At 37.3% G+C, this 19,831-nt stretch overlaps 1 protein-coding gene across 2 annotated transcripts in view; it reads right to left on the bottom strand.

Moving 5' to 3' along the window:
• IPO8 (importin 8) overlaps window positions 1-19,831 on the bottom strand; it is a 47,308-nt gene that overhangs the window by 22,086 nt on the left and 5,391 nt on the right. For both annotated transcript variants that reach the window (XM_066183886.1, XM_066183887.1), the window contains exons 2-14: window positions 16,744-16,825; window positions 14,496-14,652; window positions 13,064-13,222; window positions 11,945-12,101; window positions 10,571-10,660; window positions 10,083-10,177; window positions 9,421-9,505; window positions 7,333-7,467; window positions 6,409-6,508; window positions 4,681-4,757; window positions 3,303-3,419; window positions 1,003-1,092; window positions 199-364 (exon numbers count right to left, since the gene is read on the bottom strand). In XM_066183886.1, the coding sequence (XP_066039983.1) occupies window positions 199-364; window positions 1,003-1,092; window positions 3,303-3,419; window positions 4,681-4,757; window positions 6,409-6,508; window positions 7,333-7,467; window positions 9,421-9,505; window positions 10,083-10,177; window positions 10,571-10,660; window positions 11,945-12,101; window positions 13,064-13,222; window positions 14,496-14,652; window positions 16,744-16,825 (1,510 nt within the window). The remainder of the gene's footprint in view (window positions 1-198; window positions 365-1,002; window positions 1,093-3,302; window positions 3,420-4,680; window positions 4,758-6,408; window positions 6,509-7,332; window positions 7,468-9,420; window positions 9,506-10,082; window positions 10,178-10,570; window positions 10,661-11,944; window positions 12,102-13,063; window positions 13,223-14,495; window positions 14,653-16,743; window positions 16,826-19,831) is intronic.

Here is a 19,831-nt window from a genome sequence, read left to right as displayed (position 1 = left end):
ACTTCTTTTGTGCCATAAAAACTTGAAGTCGGAATTCTAGGATGTAATAAGCAAGTGAATCTGTCTAAACATGATAAAATATTCTGAAATCTGTGTCTTTAAATGACAGAAATGTTTAGATAAATCTGCACCAACCTCCTCATGTTGACAAAAAATCAATAGATCAGTGTGTACAGCTGATGAATCACTGTCACATACCTTGCTCTTGATTGCTTATTAAGGTCTGAAGGGCTATGGCTGCTTCTACTTTGACAGGCATCTCCTTATCATCAATCAGGCTCTTCTTTGCCAGCTCTACTGCGTTCCTCAAGTTTAGCTCATTGTGAAATTTCAAAGCACTGAATGAATGAAGTACCCAACAGGACTGCAAGGCAAAAAGAGAAGCAAGATAGGGACTATGGCAATTTTAAGCATTTCTAACTGAGTCAAAACCAATGCTCACTAACTCCCGTTGCATGCATTGCTTTTCTTTTCCCCACTTAATTATGGTCTGTTCTTTCACTAAATGTAACACAGGTATTGCACTCAAACAGTTTTTTTTTATACTTTCCCAAATTCCAACAAATTCTGTGTGCACATAATGTGCATTCATAGCTTTCGTCCTTCTGGGGGAAATAAAATCAGAAAAAAAAACAATGAAAACTGTTTGTCCATGACTGACATTGGCACCTCGGGGTTTTCTTCAAGCAACACTCAAGTTGACATTACCTACTTGTGGAAATCCTGCCTACTTTTCACAGCCATCTCTGTTAATGAAAAATGGCCACAATTGCTGCTCAAATTCTCAGTTTGATTGAAGAGGTGAACATTAATACAATCATCAATTCATTTAACAGAAAAATAATTTTTTAAATCAAAACTATGAAAAAATACTGCACAAGAATGTTATGTTAAATTTTACTATGCATGACCTAATTTCTTTCAGTAACATTCATAATGAAATCAAACTGCAAAGGAAGGAACCCTGGCAAATGCTGGAACTGATATAACAGGTGAACTTACTCGAGCTCTGAGGTATCCCAGGTTAGACATGAACAAGGGAAACACGTGATTCTGTAACATCAGCTCCATTTGATCCTTGAAGACACTCTTCTGTTGGAGTAAGGAAAAATTCATTTTGGAGACCATTCATTTTACGTACTTCTTTCTAGCCCATAATGCATCTCAAATATCAACCATGGGAAATACAACTATTTGTCTATATAATAAAGTTATCCTCCCACAAAGAGAACTGGCTCCCTTACTTTGCATAGAACCAACTCAAAATCACAGCAAGTTCAAAACCAGGTAAATAAAAGAACTGTACATATAATATTCAACTTGGCATCATTAATTACAACATGTAAAGTGGAATTTTCACGTTATTTAATACCTAGCAATTCCATTCTTCCTACAAAGGAGTAGATACATACATACCTGAAGATAATATGAGCTTAGTATGGAACAGATCTGAGTTTCAAATGACCTACTGTTACTCTAAGTATCAAAACTTACTATTTTGGACACTACATCAACAAATTTCATATTTTTTTTCATGTTTATTAATCGATGAAGATAACTCCTTTGTGACAGAAATTTTCTTAGCTAGAGAAGGATACTGCAGTTATTCTTCATTATTCCAACCTTAGCAAATCCCAAGATACTCAGAGGAAGCTAGAACCTGCATGGAGATTTGAGACTTCCCCTACAGTCCCAGAATAACAGAAAAGATGCATGCTAGGGATGCTGTTACCATCCAAAGGAATGATTCAGTGGCTAAGACAGAAGAGAGTGAAATGGGACACTCAATAGAACGTGTATCTTATGTGATCCCACTTTATTTCACCAATGCACACAGCATTTCTCCACACTCATTCCCCTATCTTCACAGAGCTGGATGAAGGACTAGGCAGAGAAAAAAACAGAAAGGAAAATACTGTTCCTTTGTGCACACTGGTCAGATCATTGAACTTTGTAGGCATTAAACTGGAGATGCTGTGGGGAGCCAGGTGGCTACGGCAGGACCATTGTATCTACGAGCTCCTTAGACTCTGTATCTCAGTCAGCTCAAGAAAAGCCAGAAAGCACTTACAGATCGAGGATTTTTATGAAAACAGCTGATGGAATGTTTCAATGTGTCAAATTCCAAACACAAGAAATTCAGATTTTAAAGAGCTCTGACATATTTGGGGTTATTATTCTTTTATAAAGTACAATATAAACTCATGTTTCAGGACTGAAAATTTCAAATGGGAGCAGAATACTGGAATAAATCCCATTTTTCCCCCTCAGGACAGAAATAAATATGTTAATAGGAAAGTCTCCTCACAACACAAACAATGTCATCCTCTTTCACTGTTATAATCCAGCATGAGGAAGGGCAATTACAATCCAAAATAATCTACAAAAATTCTGCAAAAGCTACTGATGTTTCAGGATTTAAGATCAGAAAACAGACTGGTAAAGAAACAGATGGTAAATGTCAGTAAGATGTTGTAATATGAAGACACATCCTGCACAGCAAGACAATTCAGATAAAATATAATAAATTACTTTTTAAAAGAAGCCTCCAGCACAAGATCACCATTCTCATACTAAATGAGACAATGTTTTGGCAATCGCTTGTCACATGGAGCAAAGGCATATTTTGGACTCCACCATCTAAAAAAGCACTAGGAAAACTGTAATCAGTATCAATTAGAGAGCAACTGTGTGCATTAAATTTGCATTCAGATTCCAGAAAAATACCCCAAATTCTGAAGATGCTGTCTATAAAAAAATGGAGGAAGGCTCTTTGTGCTTTCCAGCTTTTTTTCAAAACTCCCAACTGGCAGAAGAAATAAGACTTAAAGCCCCATATTGAAGAGTAAAAATGCTGGAAAGCTTGACAGAGCATTCCTGTAACATGTTAAGCAAACCTGTTCCTGGAACCAGAAGAAGCCCATAACAGTGCAGGCTGTTGGGGAAATTCATAAAGAATCATAGAAAATGTTGCTGATGGAATGCATGTTTGCTTTCTCAATACTTCCATTTCACTAGTAAAGCAGGAGGGGACCAAGGGACTGTTGTGTAACAAACATAGCTTTGCAAAAACATGAGAAGGAAAATCTGTGTAAAAAACTGTGATATAAAAACCAGGAAAGAACGTTAAGATTGTTGAATAAACAGACTCTCATATTCTGATTGCAATCAGAGAGCAATTTCCCTACAGATTTTATAAATATGGCTAAGGGCTAGTCATACTTTATAAAGTAAGACTATTATTTTAAATCACAATTGATAGCAAGAATTGCAAAGTTTTTTTCATTTCTTTACCCACTTACCTTCAGTAAAATATCTGCTAGAGATCCTATAACATGCAAAGCTCCATCTTTTTTCCTTGGATCAATGTTTGGCTCTGTCAGAATCTGGTAGCAATATGCCATCATTTTTGGTAATACCTGTGCAGGACAGAAAACACACAATCCCCTTTAGTCAAGTTATTTTAATAACATTGTTTAAAAAATTCATGACATTTTCGAAAAGAAATTTTCTCTCAGTCAAAGCAATGTGAGGTACTAAATGTAGCATCTTTCAATAGTTAACAGTGTAAAACTTAAGAATTTTCAACTTTTCAGCCAAACTGGTCAAAGTTAGATTAATCTCCTTGAAATTTCACATTACTAATAGCAAGTAAGGTATTTTTGTTACTGTCTTGAGGCAAATCAAAAAAGGTGATGAAAAGGCAAGAGGCTCGAATGGCACCTCGCCCACTTTTCCCCTTAAGCTCTTTTCTAGTTCGTCTCACACATAAAATATAAATACATATGTGTATGTACATATATGTATGAATATATATATATATATTCAAGGAGAGCTTGAACTAAAACATCATAAACTTAATCTGATCTATTGATTTTGGCAGTAATTTCTGAAGTTGACTAGACTTAGAAAAGTTTCTTGGCAAAACCAATGGCTGAATGTGATTTCCACACCCATCACATCCTTTTCCAAAATGTCACTTTGATAGTCTAAATACAAATCATGAAAATGAGAAGGAAGATCAGTAAACAAGAACTGAAAAAAGTAGAGAGGTCATATTCCACCTAACATAAAAACTGTGTTCTCCTCTGAAAATCCACCTGGAAATGGAGCTCCATGATTACTGGATGTTAAAATGGAACCTAGAGGAACATTTGCCATTTTAGCCAACTGTGCTTTCCAGGGTTTGCCTGGGTATTTTTGTACAGGTCACTGTAAATACAGAAAGATCTACAGAAAAGTTGCATCCTCATTTAAAAAGTAGCTGCATGAAATGGGTTTTGTCCTTGCTGATTTCATTGCTGTTAAGGAGGATTTTAAATAGCAGCAGTGAAAATTAATAAGGATCAGGTCCACCTTCCCTCCTGCTATAATTTGTGATGCTGAGAACAGCTGTGACAGAGGCTGTTTGTAAAACTGGGAAAATCTATTTCAATATATCTATTCCAACCCATTTTGTATCTGGCAGATGCATTTTAAATCTGCAAGAAGAATCCACTTAGTATTTATACACACCATATTTTAACTCTCCTCAAATTGATAGCATACAGCCAGGAAACATTTGACGACATAGCAGCAAGTATATTTTTCAAGACCAGCTTCCTGTAGCATCTTCAAATGTAAGGGGAAAATAACATTACTAAGGAAAATGCAAATAATTAAAAGCCACTAGTTTCAAACCTCTTTTCTCTTCTTCGCAGCAGTGTAAAGGAGATTCTGTGCTGCTGTTGTTGTGGATGCATAGTCCTCAAATACATCTAAAAAAATGGGGAAAAAAAAGCATTAAAAATTTATTTTCTGAATAATAATTTTTTTTATAAACCATCTTGGTTTGGGGATATTACAAAATCTGGATGAATATAAAACCTCAAAATTACTGACATGATTGTGTTCACTTTGTGGTTAAAGAGTCAGACCCAAGCTTATGTCACACACCTTACTTCTTTTGTCTTCCAAATCCACTGCCACTCTCCATTCCCTTAATTAAGAACATGTTATTTATTCATTAGCCCTTTAGAGACCATATACAAGGGATGAAAAATCCTGTCTCTTTTTTTAATTAAAACCCCTATAGGAAGAAAAATACACTCCAGTACCATCTGTATACCACGTGTACACATTTCTGACTTGATTTTATTACAACCTTATTGGAAACTTTTTGTACATAAAATCTACTTTAGATCTGCAGTAGTTTTATATCTGCTGAAAGGTCAAGTTTTTTAGTTTCATTCATTGCAACTAAACCTTCTCTGTTCATATTGAAAGTATAATTTATATCTTGAAAAAAAAAAGACCTGTGCTGCAAACATGTTCTAATCCAAACATCCCCACACAAACTGAATCAAACTGAAAGATCTTAAAATGCTATCTTAAAATGTGACTCAAATTACACAACAACTTTTCCTGAAAACTTTAAGATAAAACATCATTATGAAATACTACCAGACCACTGGAATTCTTGTTCCAAACAAAAAAGTGCCTCACTAAACTTCCATTTAATGTAGTTTGACACTTAAGAGTAATGTACTTTGATTGTTTTTTTACCTCCCATGATACATTCTGAATCTGTACTTAACTGCCTCAGTTACACATAAAAATAAGATTCACTTCTTACACAGAAAGAACGGAATTCGCATACCAAAAATCAAGGATGTATTTATACCCTAGCGATCAACACCATATTGTAATTAATTAATTTTTATTTTTAATTTCAAATTATTCTATGAATATTTAATTTTTGGTTTCACATACACTGATCCCAAATCAACTAATTAAAATTTCCCAAATGCTGCACATGTATCTCTGTGGTGCTTGGCTCGCAGGAGTTTTCCAGCTAAAATTGCTGCACTTTAAAAGTGCACTTCTCCTTTTCAATGACACGACTTATTTAATAAATGTAATTATTCATAATATGGCCCAATGTCTTATTCCCAAGATTTTGCACTGTGACTCTTGAAAGAATATATGTATATATCTAATTGTCTTACAATTGAGCAATAATAAGTGGCAGAAAAAGGCTGAAGGCATAGACAGTTTTCAACAGGGAAAGAGTAAGTCAGGCCTCTTCTGGTCAAAGTGAGAGCTGCAGGAACCTGCAGACAGCTGGCACACCTGCAAGGCAGGATTCTGAAACAGGCACTAACAAGGGAGCACACAAGTCTGTCTGGCCTGCTCTGAGCACATGTGAAGTAGAAAAAAAACTCTGAGAGAACCATTTAGTTCAAAGCTACCAGCCAAACAGCCCAAACTCACTTGACCTGACACCTGCTCTTAACTACAGATTGGAGAGGTTTAAGAAAAAAGTTTTCTCCCTATTGTTCAGGTGAAGAGGGACATTACAGTGGCCATGCTGATCACTGGAACTACAGGGTAGAGTTATGATGCAAGCAAAAAATGAAGCCAAATTACCAAATTTCATGCGGATATATTCATATGGATCCTCTTGCCAGAGTTCCTCATCCTCATCTTTGTAGCACATCAGAGAGAATATCACCTCTTCTGTTATAGTCTAATTTTAGAAAAGCCAAATATATGTAAGTACACATAAAATCAAATTCCAGTACAGCTGCCCTCCACCATACACTAATTTATTAGATTTATTTTTCTAGAGAGTTACATTCCTTTACGCAGCACTCTTTTATTTTGTCTACCAGAAATAAATTCATAGTATTAAAGGTACTTTCCCTCTGAAACAGTCGAAGACAGCAGCGGTAATTATACAATATATCTTTATAATATTACATTACCATGCACAAAATACACTCCAGGACATAGCCTGTACACAGCAGAATATCACATTCTGCAGAAGGAAATCACCAACGCAATACTTAACATGAGAATGTATTTCAGAGTCCCTCCCCTTAAAAGTCATGGAATTAACTAATTACAAAAGGGATCTTATGATATGAAAAAATAAAAGAGCAGGAAAATCACTTTTCATTTGTTCTTTAGTTCACTTATGAAACAAGTCCTGAAAAGAGTGTTTAACTCCTCTTGGATGAATGTTCTCTTTGTGCACTCTCTTTGCACTACAATCAAAAATCTAAGACAATTCTGAACATAAAAGCCGGAACACTATGACTTTCTAGCAGACTGTAAAAATTAAAATAAAGAACTTATGGAACAGAATCTTTGATTGAGTTGACATTATCTGCAATAAAAGTAGTCATATATTGCAAAACACAACCAACGTGTGTAGAAATGCTATTTTATTTTCCAGATCAATTGCTGAACGATTCATGAAACCTTCTTTAAAAACACAAAACTTGGGGGGCTGGGCGGTGTTTTTTAATTCCTCTAATGACATGCATTGAGTGGGCTTTAAGCACTGACCTGTATGTGTGGCTTCATTTGTTTCCATGTTATAGAGTGAATCACCCCTTGGTTCAGATAATTCAATGTTTGCTGAAGAACACGTGGTGCAACATAGTCCTTTTGCCTGTACTGGTCTAAGATTCTTAAGAGAACCTAAAGAAATGACAAATTGGTATTTTTAAATGAAGACAAAAAATTCTGTCTCATGCATAAACATGCAGTGCACTTCCTTGGTGAATATACATGAACAGATAAAGTAGTTATACAGCAGATGTTCTAGCATTAGAAATCATTATAATGCCTTTGATCCAAAAATCATGAAGAATTTAAATATCAAGGTTCTAATCCTGCAAACATTTATGCAGACGTCCACCTTTACCACCAGCCCTACCATGTGATCACTTGTGATGATAAACAAGAGATATACTTCAATAGTGAGAGCCTCACAGTTTAGAGAGGCCTCAGCAAAATTTGGAATAAGTAAGGAAAAGGCACAGTGAAATTTTCAAACTGGCAGCTTCAATACCTGCTAAGTGGTGTCTGCATTCATATTTAATGACAGGTCCCTAAAGAAGACAAATTGCTTTGGAACAACAGTGATGAGCATAGAAATACTAAACCAGGAAAGAAAAATAGGTTCACCTAAGCCTCTGAATCAGAAGAGCTGCAAACCCCTTAACTTCAATTACCTTTTGTAGCCATCAGATAGTATCACCTGGCATACTATTACAAACTATCACACAAAGCTTCTTTGGTATAAAAGTTTCCTCAACTAAGAAAAATCCACAGTACAAAGCTACTAATCTGCACTAATGGCAGGTGAATTATTAGTAAGTATAAAGAAGTGGCATATACATGAATAACAATAAAAATCCAGGGCAATGCATAACAAAATTTTGAGTCATATGCTTTCAGCAGAACAATTCTGCTTCAGAACATTATAATAAATTTTATTTTGAATATAGCTCCTCCATTAGGAATACTAAGTTTGATATTAAGTCTTTTATATTAAATGCGCCAAAGACAAGAACTGTCTTTATCTTATATAGACTCTAGCACAATGCCAGCACTTACCAACTGATGATTAAGTAACAAAGGCTTAGTAATGTAATATCTACAATAGAATTCTTACTAACTCTGCAAGGAATCATGATAAATCACTATTTAAGAGCCAGATATTGAAGAAATGTGCAGATCATCCAGGACATTTATCTTGAAAGCTAAACTGTCCCCTCTGCAACATAGTTTAATATCTTAACAGACAAACTTTAAGTATTTCAAAATATAACTGCCCATTAAGTACTTCAAATTATAACTGCCCACGGGATTCTGTTTTTCCACTCAGGAGTTACACACTGCAAGGAATTTAGAACACATATTAGGCTATTTCTTTTTTTAATTTACAGCTTTACCACAACCATTCCCTTCCTTAGTTCTTCCTGACAGACAAACTATTCTGTTGTCAGACTGGACAAAGAGAAGTGATTTTGTTTAGCAACTTTACCAGAACTGAACTGTCTTCACACACCATGTTAAGCACAAATAATGAGCATTCCCTAACAAAAGTAATTTCCTTGCAAACGGTGAATTTATGCTATATTTTCACATAACATGCTTTCCAGATATAAAGCAACATTCATTATATAAACATATATTAAATAACTGTTCTCCAGACATCTTTTAATCTGCTTGTATCATCCTGAAATAAAACATTATCACTGGATTAGTGTGCCTAAGTTGTTTGCAGATAAAGCACTTGGGAAAGACAGGCCTGGAAATAAACCCTTCTACAAAATGAGGCCTCTGCCAAAAGGGTTCCTCTCAGTTGTATCTAGAGTGCGTACACACGACGACAATACCCTTTTATCAGCACTCACCTTTTCTGAGGGTTTTCCTGCAGGGTTTTTTGAGTTGCTGAAAATTTGTGTCATTATACCTCAGCCGTAGGGCACTGAGTTCTAAAGAACTTCTCAGTCACTACAAGGAAAACCTGCCAGACTCTCCATTTTTGTTTAATAAATGAACCTCGATACAAGCACACTGTTAAAAAGTAATACATTTCTTCAGTCAAAATAATGCAATTCATAAAATATTAACTGTGCTTACCTGTTGTATGCCCACAGCATAGGTTTTTAAAAAGAAGTCTGAGAATTCAAAGTATTCTTTAGTTACATTTCCAGGACTTCCATAGCTTTAAAAGGAAATGGACACAGATATGTACACTGTGAGAAGTCTGTGGTGTCAGGAAAATATAGTACTTTCTAAACCATAAAGGATCCTGAGTGGTCTTGCACCAGTGAAGGAAAACTTTACCACAGGTTCCTTCTAAGCCATCCTTTCCCCTGTAACACCTCACTTTCCTTTTCTTTTTTAAAATTAGTCTAAGGTAAGATACTATACTCAAGTAAATATGCCTGACTTTTTGTCACAAGCTCTGTAACTTCCATGTTTATGGATTTCTTTTCAAATCTTCCCCAGCCTTTCTGTTTGAGAATATAAACACTTGTATCTGGGTGTAGTAAAATAAATATGTAGTTAGATAGATTTACTTTTCCTGTGGGGCAATTTTCTTGCCATCTTAAGGGAGTCTAATCACTTCACTAAGGGCTGAGACCAGCGTTTGTGCCAGTGCCAGGCAGAGGACAGCAGCAGGAAAACCTCTTCAGTGACCACAAGCAGTTTAATTGACCAAAACTGCCTTCTCTACGTGCATGTCAAGTAATGGTACAGACTTGTAACCTAAATTTAGGTTTTTATCAGTTTGTTACCGTTCAAAGAGACGAGCTACAATATGCAATGCCCACTTCTTGCATTTCCACCACACCAGTTCCGGTCTATCGTCTTCATCAATTTGCAAAGTCTCCTACAAACAAATACATTTGTTTTAAATTAGTTATGTCATTTGTTGAGAGCAATTATGCTTTAAACAGTCCTTACTGAGTAAACTAATATAACACACAGCATGGACTAAAGCTTTGATTCTGTTAACAGTTATATGACACTCAGAAACTTTCAATTATCCTAATTAGCCAGTATAATGTGTATGTGCAATACCTGCACAATGCATATACTTTAATTTCGAAATGCGGCATATTCAAAAAATGCAAGTTCTCAGATACACTTGAATAGTACACCACTCTGGCTCAAAAATCCAAGGATAAGAATCTTAAGTTGAACACTCAGAAAATCTTTACACTGACTGTTCCTCAAATGCCAACACACAAGTATCAGAGGCCCTCACAAAGCTAAAACTCACCAATGGTACATTTCTGTCAATGATGGTCCGAAAGATCTCCATCCACTGAGTCATAGTCTGGTTATTCACCAACTGGAGGGGCAATGCATACTGCAGTAAGGGAAAAAACACAGGTATGAAATACTATTTTTCTATGTAAAAGGCAGCTCTTTCTGCAGTAGTTACATTCTAAAGAAGATGAGGTTTTAAGTAAAATTATAACCAATTAGGTTACATATCAACACTACTCTAATTGCATCTCTCTTGGTACAATCAGAAGAGGAATTTCTAAGCATAATTTGAGGAAAGTTCCTTGGTCTAAGAACTTGTCAACTCTTTTTGTTTTTCTTCTTCACAACAGCCCAGGTGCTTTTTAGGACCACAGCAGTATCAGTTTTACAGGGTTTGAGCAAACCAATAGCATTTAACAGGCAAAATGTACTCACTACTGACAGAATGAGAGGACACAGTCTCAAGCTGTGCAAAGGGAAGCATAGGTTGGATATTAGGAGGAAGTTTTTTTACAGAGAGAGTGATAAAGTACTGGAATTGTATGCCTGGGGAGGTGGTGAGTCACCATCCCTGGATGTGTTTAAAAAAAGGTTGCATGTGGCACTTGGTGCCATGGTTTAGTTGAGGTGTTGGGGCTGAGTTGGACCCAATGATCTTGAAGGTCTCTATCAACCTAGTGATTCACTACTACCTAGCCACTATCCAGTAAACTTCACCTCTCTACAAAATCCAAAGAAAAGTGACGATATTCAGGCAAGTTATTGGAAAGAAAAATAAAATTTTGGTATTTTTTAAATTCCCCATCCATTTAGTAACAAACTATTTTAGTTTTTTAACACACAGTAAGAATTCTCAGGCTGTTCCTTACGAAGGATCTGGTTTGGTTTCTGATTCTCTGTAAGTACTCCTTCACCAAACTCTATCAGTAAAAGCCAAAGTCATCTCTCTAAAGTGCCTGCTCTCCAATACATAGTATCTGCCAGATTTTCAGAAGATAATGAGGAAAGCCTCCTAGTGAAGTGCAGCATTTGACAATTACATTACAATATTACACTTTCAGAGGCCAACCACACAGTCTAGATACCCATGCAGTTCATATCAGGCTATGTGCAGCTTTATAAAAATAGGAACGCTTCTCTAGTGAGCTTACAGATACAACGTGCAGAAGCACCCTACATTCATTAAAATTTAATCTGGGCGATCATATGACCAGCTTCAAAGTAGAAAAATCTATAAATATCCTATTTCTGTAACAGCTGTTTATTGTACATGACTTTTCCCATCCAAAGGGTATTCTTATTCAATTACACCTCTGAATGTACTGAAACGGGTCACTGCAGCCAGCAAAGTAAAAGTTTGGTTTTCCTCTACACAGATGCCAACCTGAACAAGAGCATAGAAGATTTTTAAGATTTGTTTCTGAAGCAGTACAGAGTAATGGGAGTTATCAGGCAGAAGCTGGATCATCTGCTGCTGAATCCGAGGCAAAAATATTTGCATGGCTGCTATGAGAGGGTCTCGCTCCTCTGCCTTTTTGTACCTGCAAAGGAAACAAAAATGTTGGTCCAGGATCTACACACTGGAGATTGTAATGCCTATTCCCCACCAAGAATTTAATTTCTGTGCCCTAAATAAAACAAAAGAAGAATATCTAGCACTCACTCAATCACTCTCCCCTCCTCTAACCCCCATCTGAACCCTTTGTGCAAATTCACTGAATATAGCTATAAATTAAAAAATTGAAAACAACAAACGTTGCCTTACGCAAAGGCAATTACCGAGAAGAACTACTGTTCTTTACTACTGAATTGTCACCTCACAGGAGCAGGGACTTGAACTTCCCTGCTACTCTTACCAATGCCAAACCCAAGTCGGGTGCTGAATAAATGGGAGTGAACAGCCATTGAAAGGGAAAGACAATTCCTCGCTTTGGAAAAGATTCTCTTTCTCCATTTACATTTCTTTTGTGTGGTTTATACATGTTTCTAACAATAGGCAATTAAAAAAACGTATGAGTGATAAGACTCACTACACTGCTCCTAATATATGCTTTGTAGATTTAGACTACCAGGAAGGTGCTACAGGTAACAATATGCAACAGCAGTATACGACAATGACAGCACTGTATTCATGACATCCAAGCAGAAAATAATTTGCATTCATACATCTAGAATTTGGGGTATCTTCAAACAAAGGAAGTTAAAAACCTACGGATTTTTTTTTTTTTATATATCCAGATCAAAAGTACAAAGCTTTAAGAAAAAAGTCTCAGTAAATTCAAACAGATTTTTGCTGGCAGCTCTACTTTGAATTCACTAATGATACAAAGATGATGAATATTTTTCACTTATTTGCAGGAAAGGAAGCATATGATAATTATTAATTCCCATTTTTTATCTGAATTCCCTTGAAGGACTGCCAGTGCTCGTGAGAATGTCAATTTCAGTAATCAACTTAGACTGAAAGCACCAATTCCTCATCTACAGATGAACATCAACTTACTCATAAGTCTTCACCAGCTGATAGAGGCACAGGAGGCTCCCAAGCCAGCTCCCACTGTTTGGAGACTGCAGGTAGTATCCTATCTTGTCTACCACAGCTGTCCAGTGGCCAGGGAAGTCATGTTTAATGATAGCACGGAGGCACATCGTCAGCTGGGCTCTAATGCAGGGGGGAAAAAAAATATAAGTGAATAAGGTTGTGGCATAGTGTTTAAATTGAAGGATAAATCCCAAATCTTGGTTCATTGGCTACAATATCTATATTTTATCATAAGTATCATACATATTTTGACAGCATTGTAAGAGTTCTGGGAAGTAGCAGAGGAAAAGCAAGAAAAAAATATAACAGGATTTAACTTTAGGAATGAAGTAACTTCAGAACATTTTTGCTACTTTTCTCCCTCTCTCCTCCCTCTTCACATGTATCGAGCAGTATTTTAAAAGAATTAATTGCTTATGAAACCATCTAGCTTTAAGCTTTGAAAATAAATCTTTATACTTGCTTATCAAACTGAAAGCAATCACAAAAACACAAATTAGTATGTTTTCATGGAAGAAGAATAAAGGCCTGTGTTATGATCCAAGCCACAGGTTCCTGAAGAAATTACAATTTTCCCGGGATCCTCTAGAACAGCACTTTCTCAACCTCCAAAGCATATGGCAGAGCCAATTAGTTAAAGAACTTCTTACTGTTTCTCTCCTGCCACACACTTTTAGATGCCACTCACAATGGTGAGGCAAGGCAGAATTGTTGATTGACTAAACTGAGGTGTGACTAAAAAAGCTGAGCAGCACTGAACTAGAAAACCTGTGGAGAAATACTTTTAGTTCTGCTAAGCAATGAATAAACAAAGCCTGTGGAAAATATCAGTTCCCATCCTATCAGCCTCACTTTAATTAAAGGGGTGAACAATCACAGACTGTAGTACGCCTGTGATTCTTAACTATTCTTCTAGCAAAAGCAGAACTGCAGTTCTTCGTTCTTTTAATACCTCAAAATCAAGAACCCTAATACAGAGGGTTCAATATTGGGGTTACATATAGAAATTGATAAAGTAATTAAGAAAGGGGCTACTAGAAAAAAGGAATCTTGGACAGTATTTCCCTGAACGGTTAATTCCATACTGCAGACAGCCCTGTATACACTATCTGCCTTGAATCAGCCAAACAGCCAGGCTGCCACTACAGCAAGTGTTACAAGACACTTTGAACAACACCCTTAGAGGATAAACCACATCACAGGGCTCGCTGCCAGGTTCCTACTTTTCTGAAAAACAAGCACACATGAAAAAGCGTAAACAGATTATTATTACTTTTGCAAAAAAAGTACTTGTCTCATCTCCCAAAATATCGAGATTCTCACGTTAACAACCCCCAGACCAGCAGGTCTGAAAACCCGAGCAACAGAAACATCTCTGTGCAATGTGAGGTACCTCACTAAGTCAGGAGAACGAATTATTCCTTCGACAATATTATCCCGAATCTGCTGGCGATCATTTTCATGAATGTTAAAGGGAAAAACTGCTTCTCCAGGAGGTGGCTCACGGTCCGGCCAGTATTGTGTCACCATGTTCTTCAGGTAAATGGCAGCTAGGAACACACAGTGGGGAAAGAACTGTTTAACTCTACACACTGCCCAGTGCTCCACATGTAGAGCAGCTAAAAGCAGAACAAAGCATTCAAAAGGCAACTGAAAACCACCGCCTAAATTCTTAACAATTATGGGCATTGAGCACAGCTGAGTCAGAAGAACATTTTTCTTATGATTTCACAAAAGATCAGGCTCAAGCACCTGATCAGAACAGAACAGGATAATATTTCCATCAGCATCTATCAAGGTACTTTCTTTACTACAGCTGTCTTCCACATGAACATAATAGCCCATCATTCTAAACAAGCCAACAAAAATCTACTTATCTGTGTTTTCACTCATCCCTAAAACAACGACCCAAGCTCAATAAGTGAAGTTTTGGAAGGCTCATGTAAACAAATCACTGCACACACAGATGGGACACTCTACTTGGGGAAATGCCCAGTATGAAACTGGCACGTGGCCTGCCTTCTATTCAGACAGAAATGTTTGTTGTGAGTTCCCTAAGCTTTATTTCACTATTAGGATTTCCCATAACCCCTTCGAATTGTTCCCTTCTGTCTCACAGGAGAAAAAGAAGAAAAATAAAGTTAATCTTCAACAGAAAATAAAGCAGCATTTATGCATCAGTACTAAAATGCCTGAAGGCATTCTTCAGGAAACACAGGAAATATGGTATGAGGCATTAAAGGAATGTTCTTAATAAACTCCTATGCCTGAACACTATTTTGGTTGATTACTAGCTAGAGTTTTAAAGTATAAATAAGATATCCTTGGGTACAATCATTTCTTTTGGTGATAACAAATTGCAAAGTATGAAAACATGCAAGTAAAATATTTTATAGGAGCAAGAGGAAAAACAGCTCTTTGTCAATGACAAGCCAGACTAGTCAGACAAGAAACAGGTCCTGAAAGACCAGCCCAAGACTTTAATCTATTTTGTCTATAGATTTTGTTGTTATACAAATTCTTGGATTTAAAGAATTCCCAGGGAAATCTGTTGGCTTGCAAATATGATTTAAATGTGTTTTTCCATTTTACACCCCTATTCTGCAAAAAAAAAAAAAATAAAATTACATTCTACATAGTTGTTTTTTTCCCTGAATGATACTGAAATGACAGATTAATTTATAAAAATGGCCTTATGGAGTTTAGATTAAGCCTCAAACTTTACTACAGAATGGACTAACAACACCATTGAAAGTTGGATTATCTTTGAAAAAATAAAGGCCAGCATGACAAACAGAATATGTCAGCACGCCCCAAAGCACTCAGGGGATTAATGGGATCTGCATGAAAAAAAACCCAACAGTGCTTCTATGGGAAATGCTGTTCCACAGGATAAAAACAAAGCCGTGAATGGAACAGTATTAATTAATTTACTGAAAGACCTGAACAGTCTCTGCATCTGACAAAAATATTGCACAGAAGTAGTTAAAATGGATTATGAGAATTTAGAATCTGATTTCCCACAAATGCATGCCCTAAAGTTAACTGCATCACTTCACCTGAACTCACACACACAGCTGAGCAATCCTTCCAGACATGCTCAGATTGCAACTGTGCAACTTATCAGTGATGTGACCTTCATTCATATCTACTTATTTAAGTCACCAAGATACTGACTAAATGTATATGGCTACCCTTGATCTATGAATTAAGGAGCTATTACCATTTTTCAGAAATTTTCACTTTTCCAGGGTAAAGAGATGCAAACAGAGAAACATGTATTCAAATGTGATACCCTTTTCTATTTTTAAATTCACACTTGTCTTGGCATCATTACTTCTGCACCACAGGAGAAACCCAAGGGTTCTCAGTTTTGAGTAGAAATCATGCTTTTTTTTTTCATATCAGTATCACAGCAATCCAGTAGGGATCACTGTACACACAGGGAAAGCCAAAGCAGGACTGTATCCTATACCCATGGTTTTATCTGACCCTCATGATGGAAAGAAACAGCAAAGATAAGATCTTTTTCATTTCCACCTTCAGGAACACACCTGAACTGAGCTACATTGCAACAGTTCAAGAGTCTGTTCAAGTAACAGACTGACTGAAAGAAAAGGGAACAAGGGATTTTATCTCACCTGCTTGACGCACTGGGAATTCCACTTGATCGGATACTATGATCTGCAGCAGACTTGGAGCAAAATTGATGATCTTATAGGACTGAAATACATACAAGACAGTAAGTCACTATGTTTAAAGTAGACTGTTTTAGCAAATGCTGAATGAGAAATAAAAACTAAGGATTTTGCATTGTTTTAGCATCCTCCTCATGATGTATGAAAGGTTTCAGGACGTGAATTTACCAAGATCTGCAGAAATCCCAATAATTACTTGCAAAAGCAAAGCATGTAACAGCACGTGGGTGGAGTAAGTAATGTGAAAACGTTCTCAATTAGAGATTAGTGATAATGAATATCACTATATATATATATATATATATATATATATATATATATATATACACACACAATATATACACCGTGAAAAGCACTAGATGGCTGTCTTTGAATTATTCAACTGAGCCCCATAAGTCAATCGGACATTGACAAGCTTCATCAATACATGCCATTTATTTGCAAAATAGTTTGTGGTAGAACAGCTTGTGGTGAAGAGATTAAAAAAAATAATTTAGAATTGTTTTCAAGTGTAATCAGCATCTGAATTAGCCATATACAACTATCTCTTAGCAAACTAGATGTATAGTGCATCTCAATAAAAACTGGGGAAACAGTGGGAGAAACATTTTCAATTGAAATCACGGGCAGGCAGATAACACTTCAAAACCCACAGCCTTCATGGGAACTTTTCAAACACTACATCAGCCACACAGCTGAAGAATTTCAAAGAGAAAACAATGCTCAGTGAACTTCTGAGCAAAGCACACCAGATTTGAAAGATGTGACAATCTGATAGCATTATCCTGCTGCCATCCACCAGGGCTCCTCCAGCGAGGAATCACTGACTCAGCATGGTGCAGTTACTAGTAAGCCTTGGCAGATCAGTACTGGTAGGTCAGATCTTTCATTCCTTGGATCCATGTGTTTTATGTTCAAAGAGAGTTTCTTGGGGCTAGATGGCAGCAGCTTTCTGTATTTCACCTTTTATACTATGTCCTCCCACTAGATTATGCCTGGCAGTTCTGTGGTTGTTCCCAGAGCTGTGCTTTAAGCACAAGCATAGAACATCCTCCCATAAACCCTGCCTCATTCGAAAGCTGTGAAATAAAAGATACTTTCTGCCCTTCATGTCCCCAGTTCTTTGATCTACCATATCCATAACGAGGGAAAATTACACTGCTTTCATGATGTCGAAGTGTCCCAGCTGCGTCGCGACACTATCATTCCATAATTTTACCAAATCACTTAACTTTCTGGCCTTCATTTTATTCACTATAATGATAGTGTAATTCTAACTCAGAGACTCATTTGATGTTTACAGAGTAATCTGAGATCTGAGATAAAAGCAGTAGTGGCAAATCAAAAGCATACTCTCCTGCGATTTCCTTCTCTATAAACTTTAATTAACCCTAAGAAATGCTCCAAATAAAGTAAAAGCTTGACATCCAGCACAGAAACTGCATTTATCTGCAGACATGCTGAACTGGTTGAAGCATACTGGATTCCAAAGATCACCTTTGTGCTCCAGTATCCTGGAGCACAAAGCTCGCCCTTCAGACACTAGTGGACAACATTGGTGGGTTCAGACGGGGCCACAGTCGACTGCAGCATCCTCCAGCACTCAACACCCAAGTTGCATGGAGATAAGGAAAGCATGAGAAATCTCAGCAGCACAGAAAACCAAAACCATGCATAAACTCTAACTGTACTTTTTGTTCTCAACAGTGCCTGTGTACTGTTCTCAGACCTGATCCACAAAGTTTTTACTACTATAAACACAAAAACTAAAAATGCCGCTTTGAGGGGTTGTTTAGCTGGTGGTGGTTTCCCGCTGCAATCCCACCAGTACCACATTTAGGCTGGACACAGAGCTACCACTATCATTTTCCTTTCCAAACAGTTTTTACTGAATCTACACTAAAATCACTGCTACTTCAGGAAGCTTTATGGATACCACCAGTGCCGGTGCACAACTGCTCTCCCTGAAGTTCTGCCAGGATCTACACAAAAATGGTTATCTGCCTCCGTGCCAGATCCGCTCAGCAAGCACCCGGAGTGACAAAAGCCGTGCTAGGCAGACGGAAGGCAGTGTCCCCGTGGGGGTCCCATCCCCGCCAGCACAGCGCTGCTTGCGTGTCTTTACACTTCACACACCACCACCCCCCTACAGAGATCACCAGGCCCATTCAATCCTTCTGGTCCCTATTATTGTCATGCCCGTAATTTACATTTTGACATCACTCTTTTTACTACTCATTATCAGAAACAAGGAAACTGTAGAGATCAACAGAGACTGTGAGCCCACGTTAGAAACAAGACACACGATTCTGTTGTATTTGTGAAGCTCAAATTACATCCTGCTCATTTGTGCAGCAACAAACCCGGGTCAGGAAAACTACATGCTGTTTGCAGTTTTTAGAACAGAGGATTTTTTAAAAAGCTGCACGCAGCAACATTTTTCCTATACCAGCACATTCTCATTTGTTTAGTTGTCATGCTAATTGTGATCTTGGGATGTGCCCCTTCCCTGAGTTGCCCCGGACATCAGCAAACAAAGCTGAACCGATCACAGGAGCAGGTGCAGAGCAATTGTCAGGTGTATACTGCAACATGGAAATGGACCTGGAGGAGACCTTGGAGCTGGATGAGTTCAAAAAGACAGTTCTTTACACCACTGCACCTGCACCTTAACGAAAGGAGAGCAGGAATATTGTCAGTGCCACAGAAGGAACACAAAACTATCCGCTGATTTTGAAGAGCCATGCCCAGGAGCCACAGGGAGACACCAGATGGCTGAAATAGACCTTCAGCACAACTCCCACAACACAGCACGGTGCTTTGTGCACTTGGTGAATAATTACACTGCCTTGAACCCACATTGCTGGGGTCTGGTAAAACTTTTTGTCAAAGTTCTGGTCCCTTGGGGCATATGTTTATTTTGAAAGAGAAAGTGAAAGTCTTTGAAAAACAAACTTTCACTGAGTACTTACAAAGAGCAATTCTTATAAAGCTGTGTAAAACACAGGCTGTTCTTGTATGAATCCCAGAT

This window comes from Chamaea fasciata, unplaced genomic scaffold (genome assembly GCF_029207755.1).
Source record: "Chamaea fasciata isolate MVZ Bird 193981 ecotype frontalis unplaced genomic scaffold, bChaFas1.0.hap1 SCAF_5, whole genome shotgun sequence".
In the NCBI taxonomy this organism is placed as follows: Eukaryota; Metazoa; Chordata; class Aves; order Passeriformes; family Sylviidae; genus Chamaea; species Chamaea fasciata.
The sequence above is the reverse complement of the archived record's forward strand: the minus strand, read 5'-3'. Positions and strand labels throughout refer to the sequence as shown.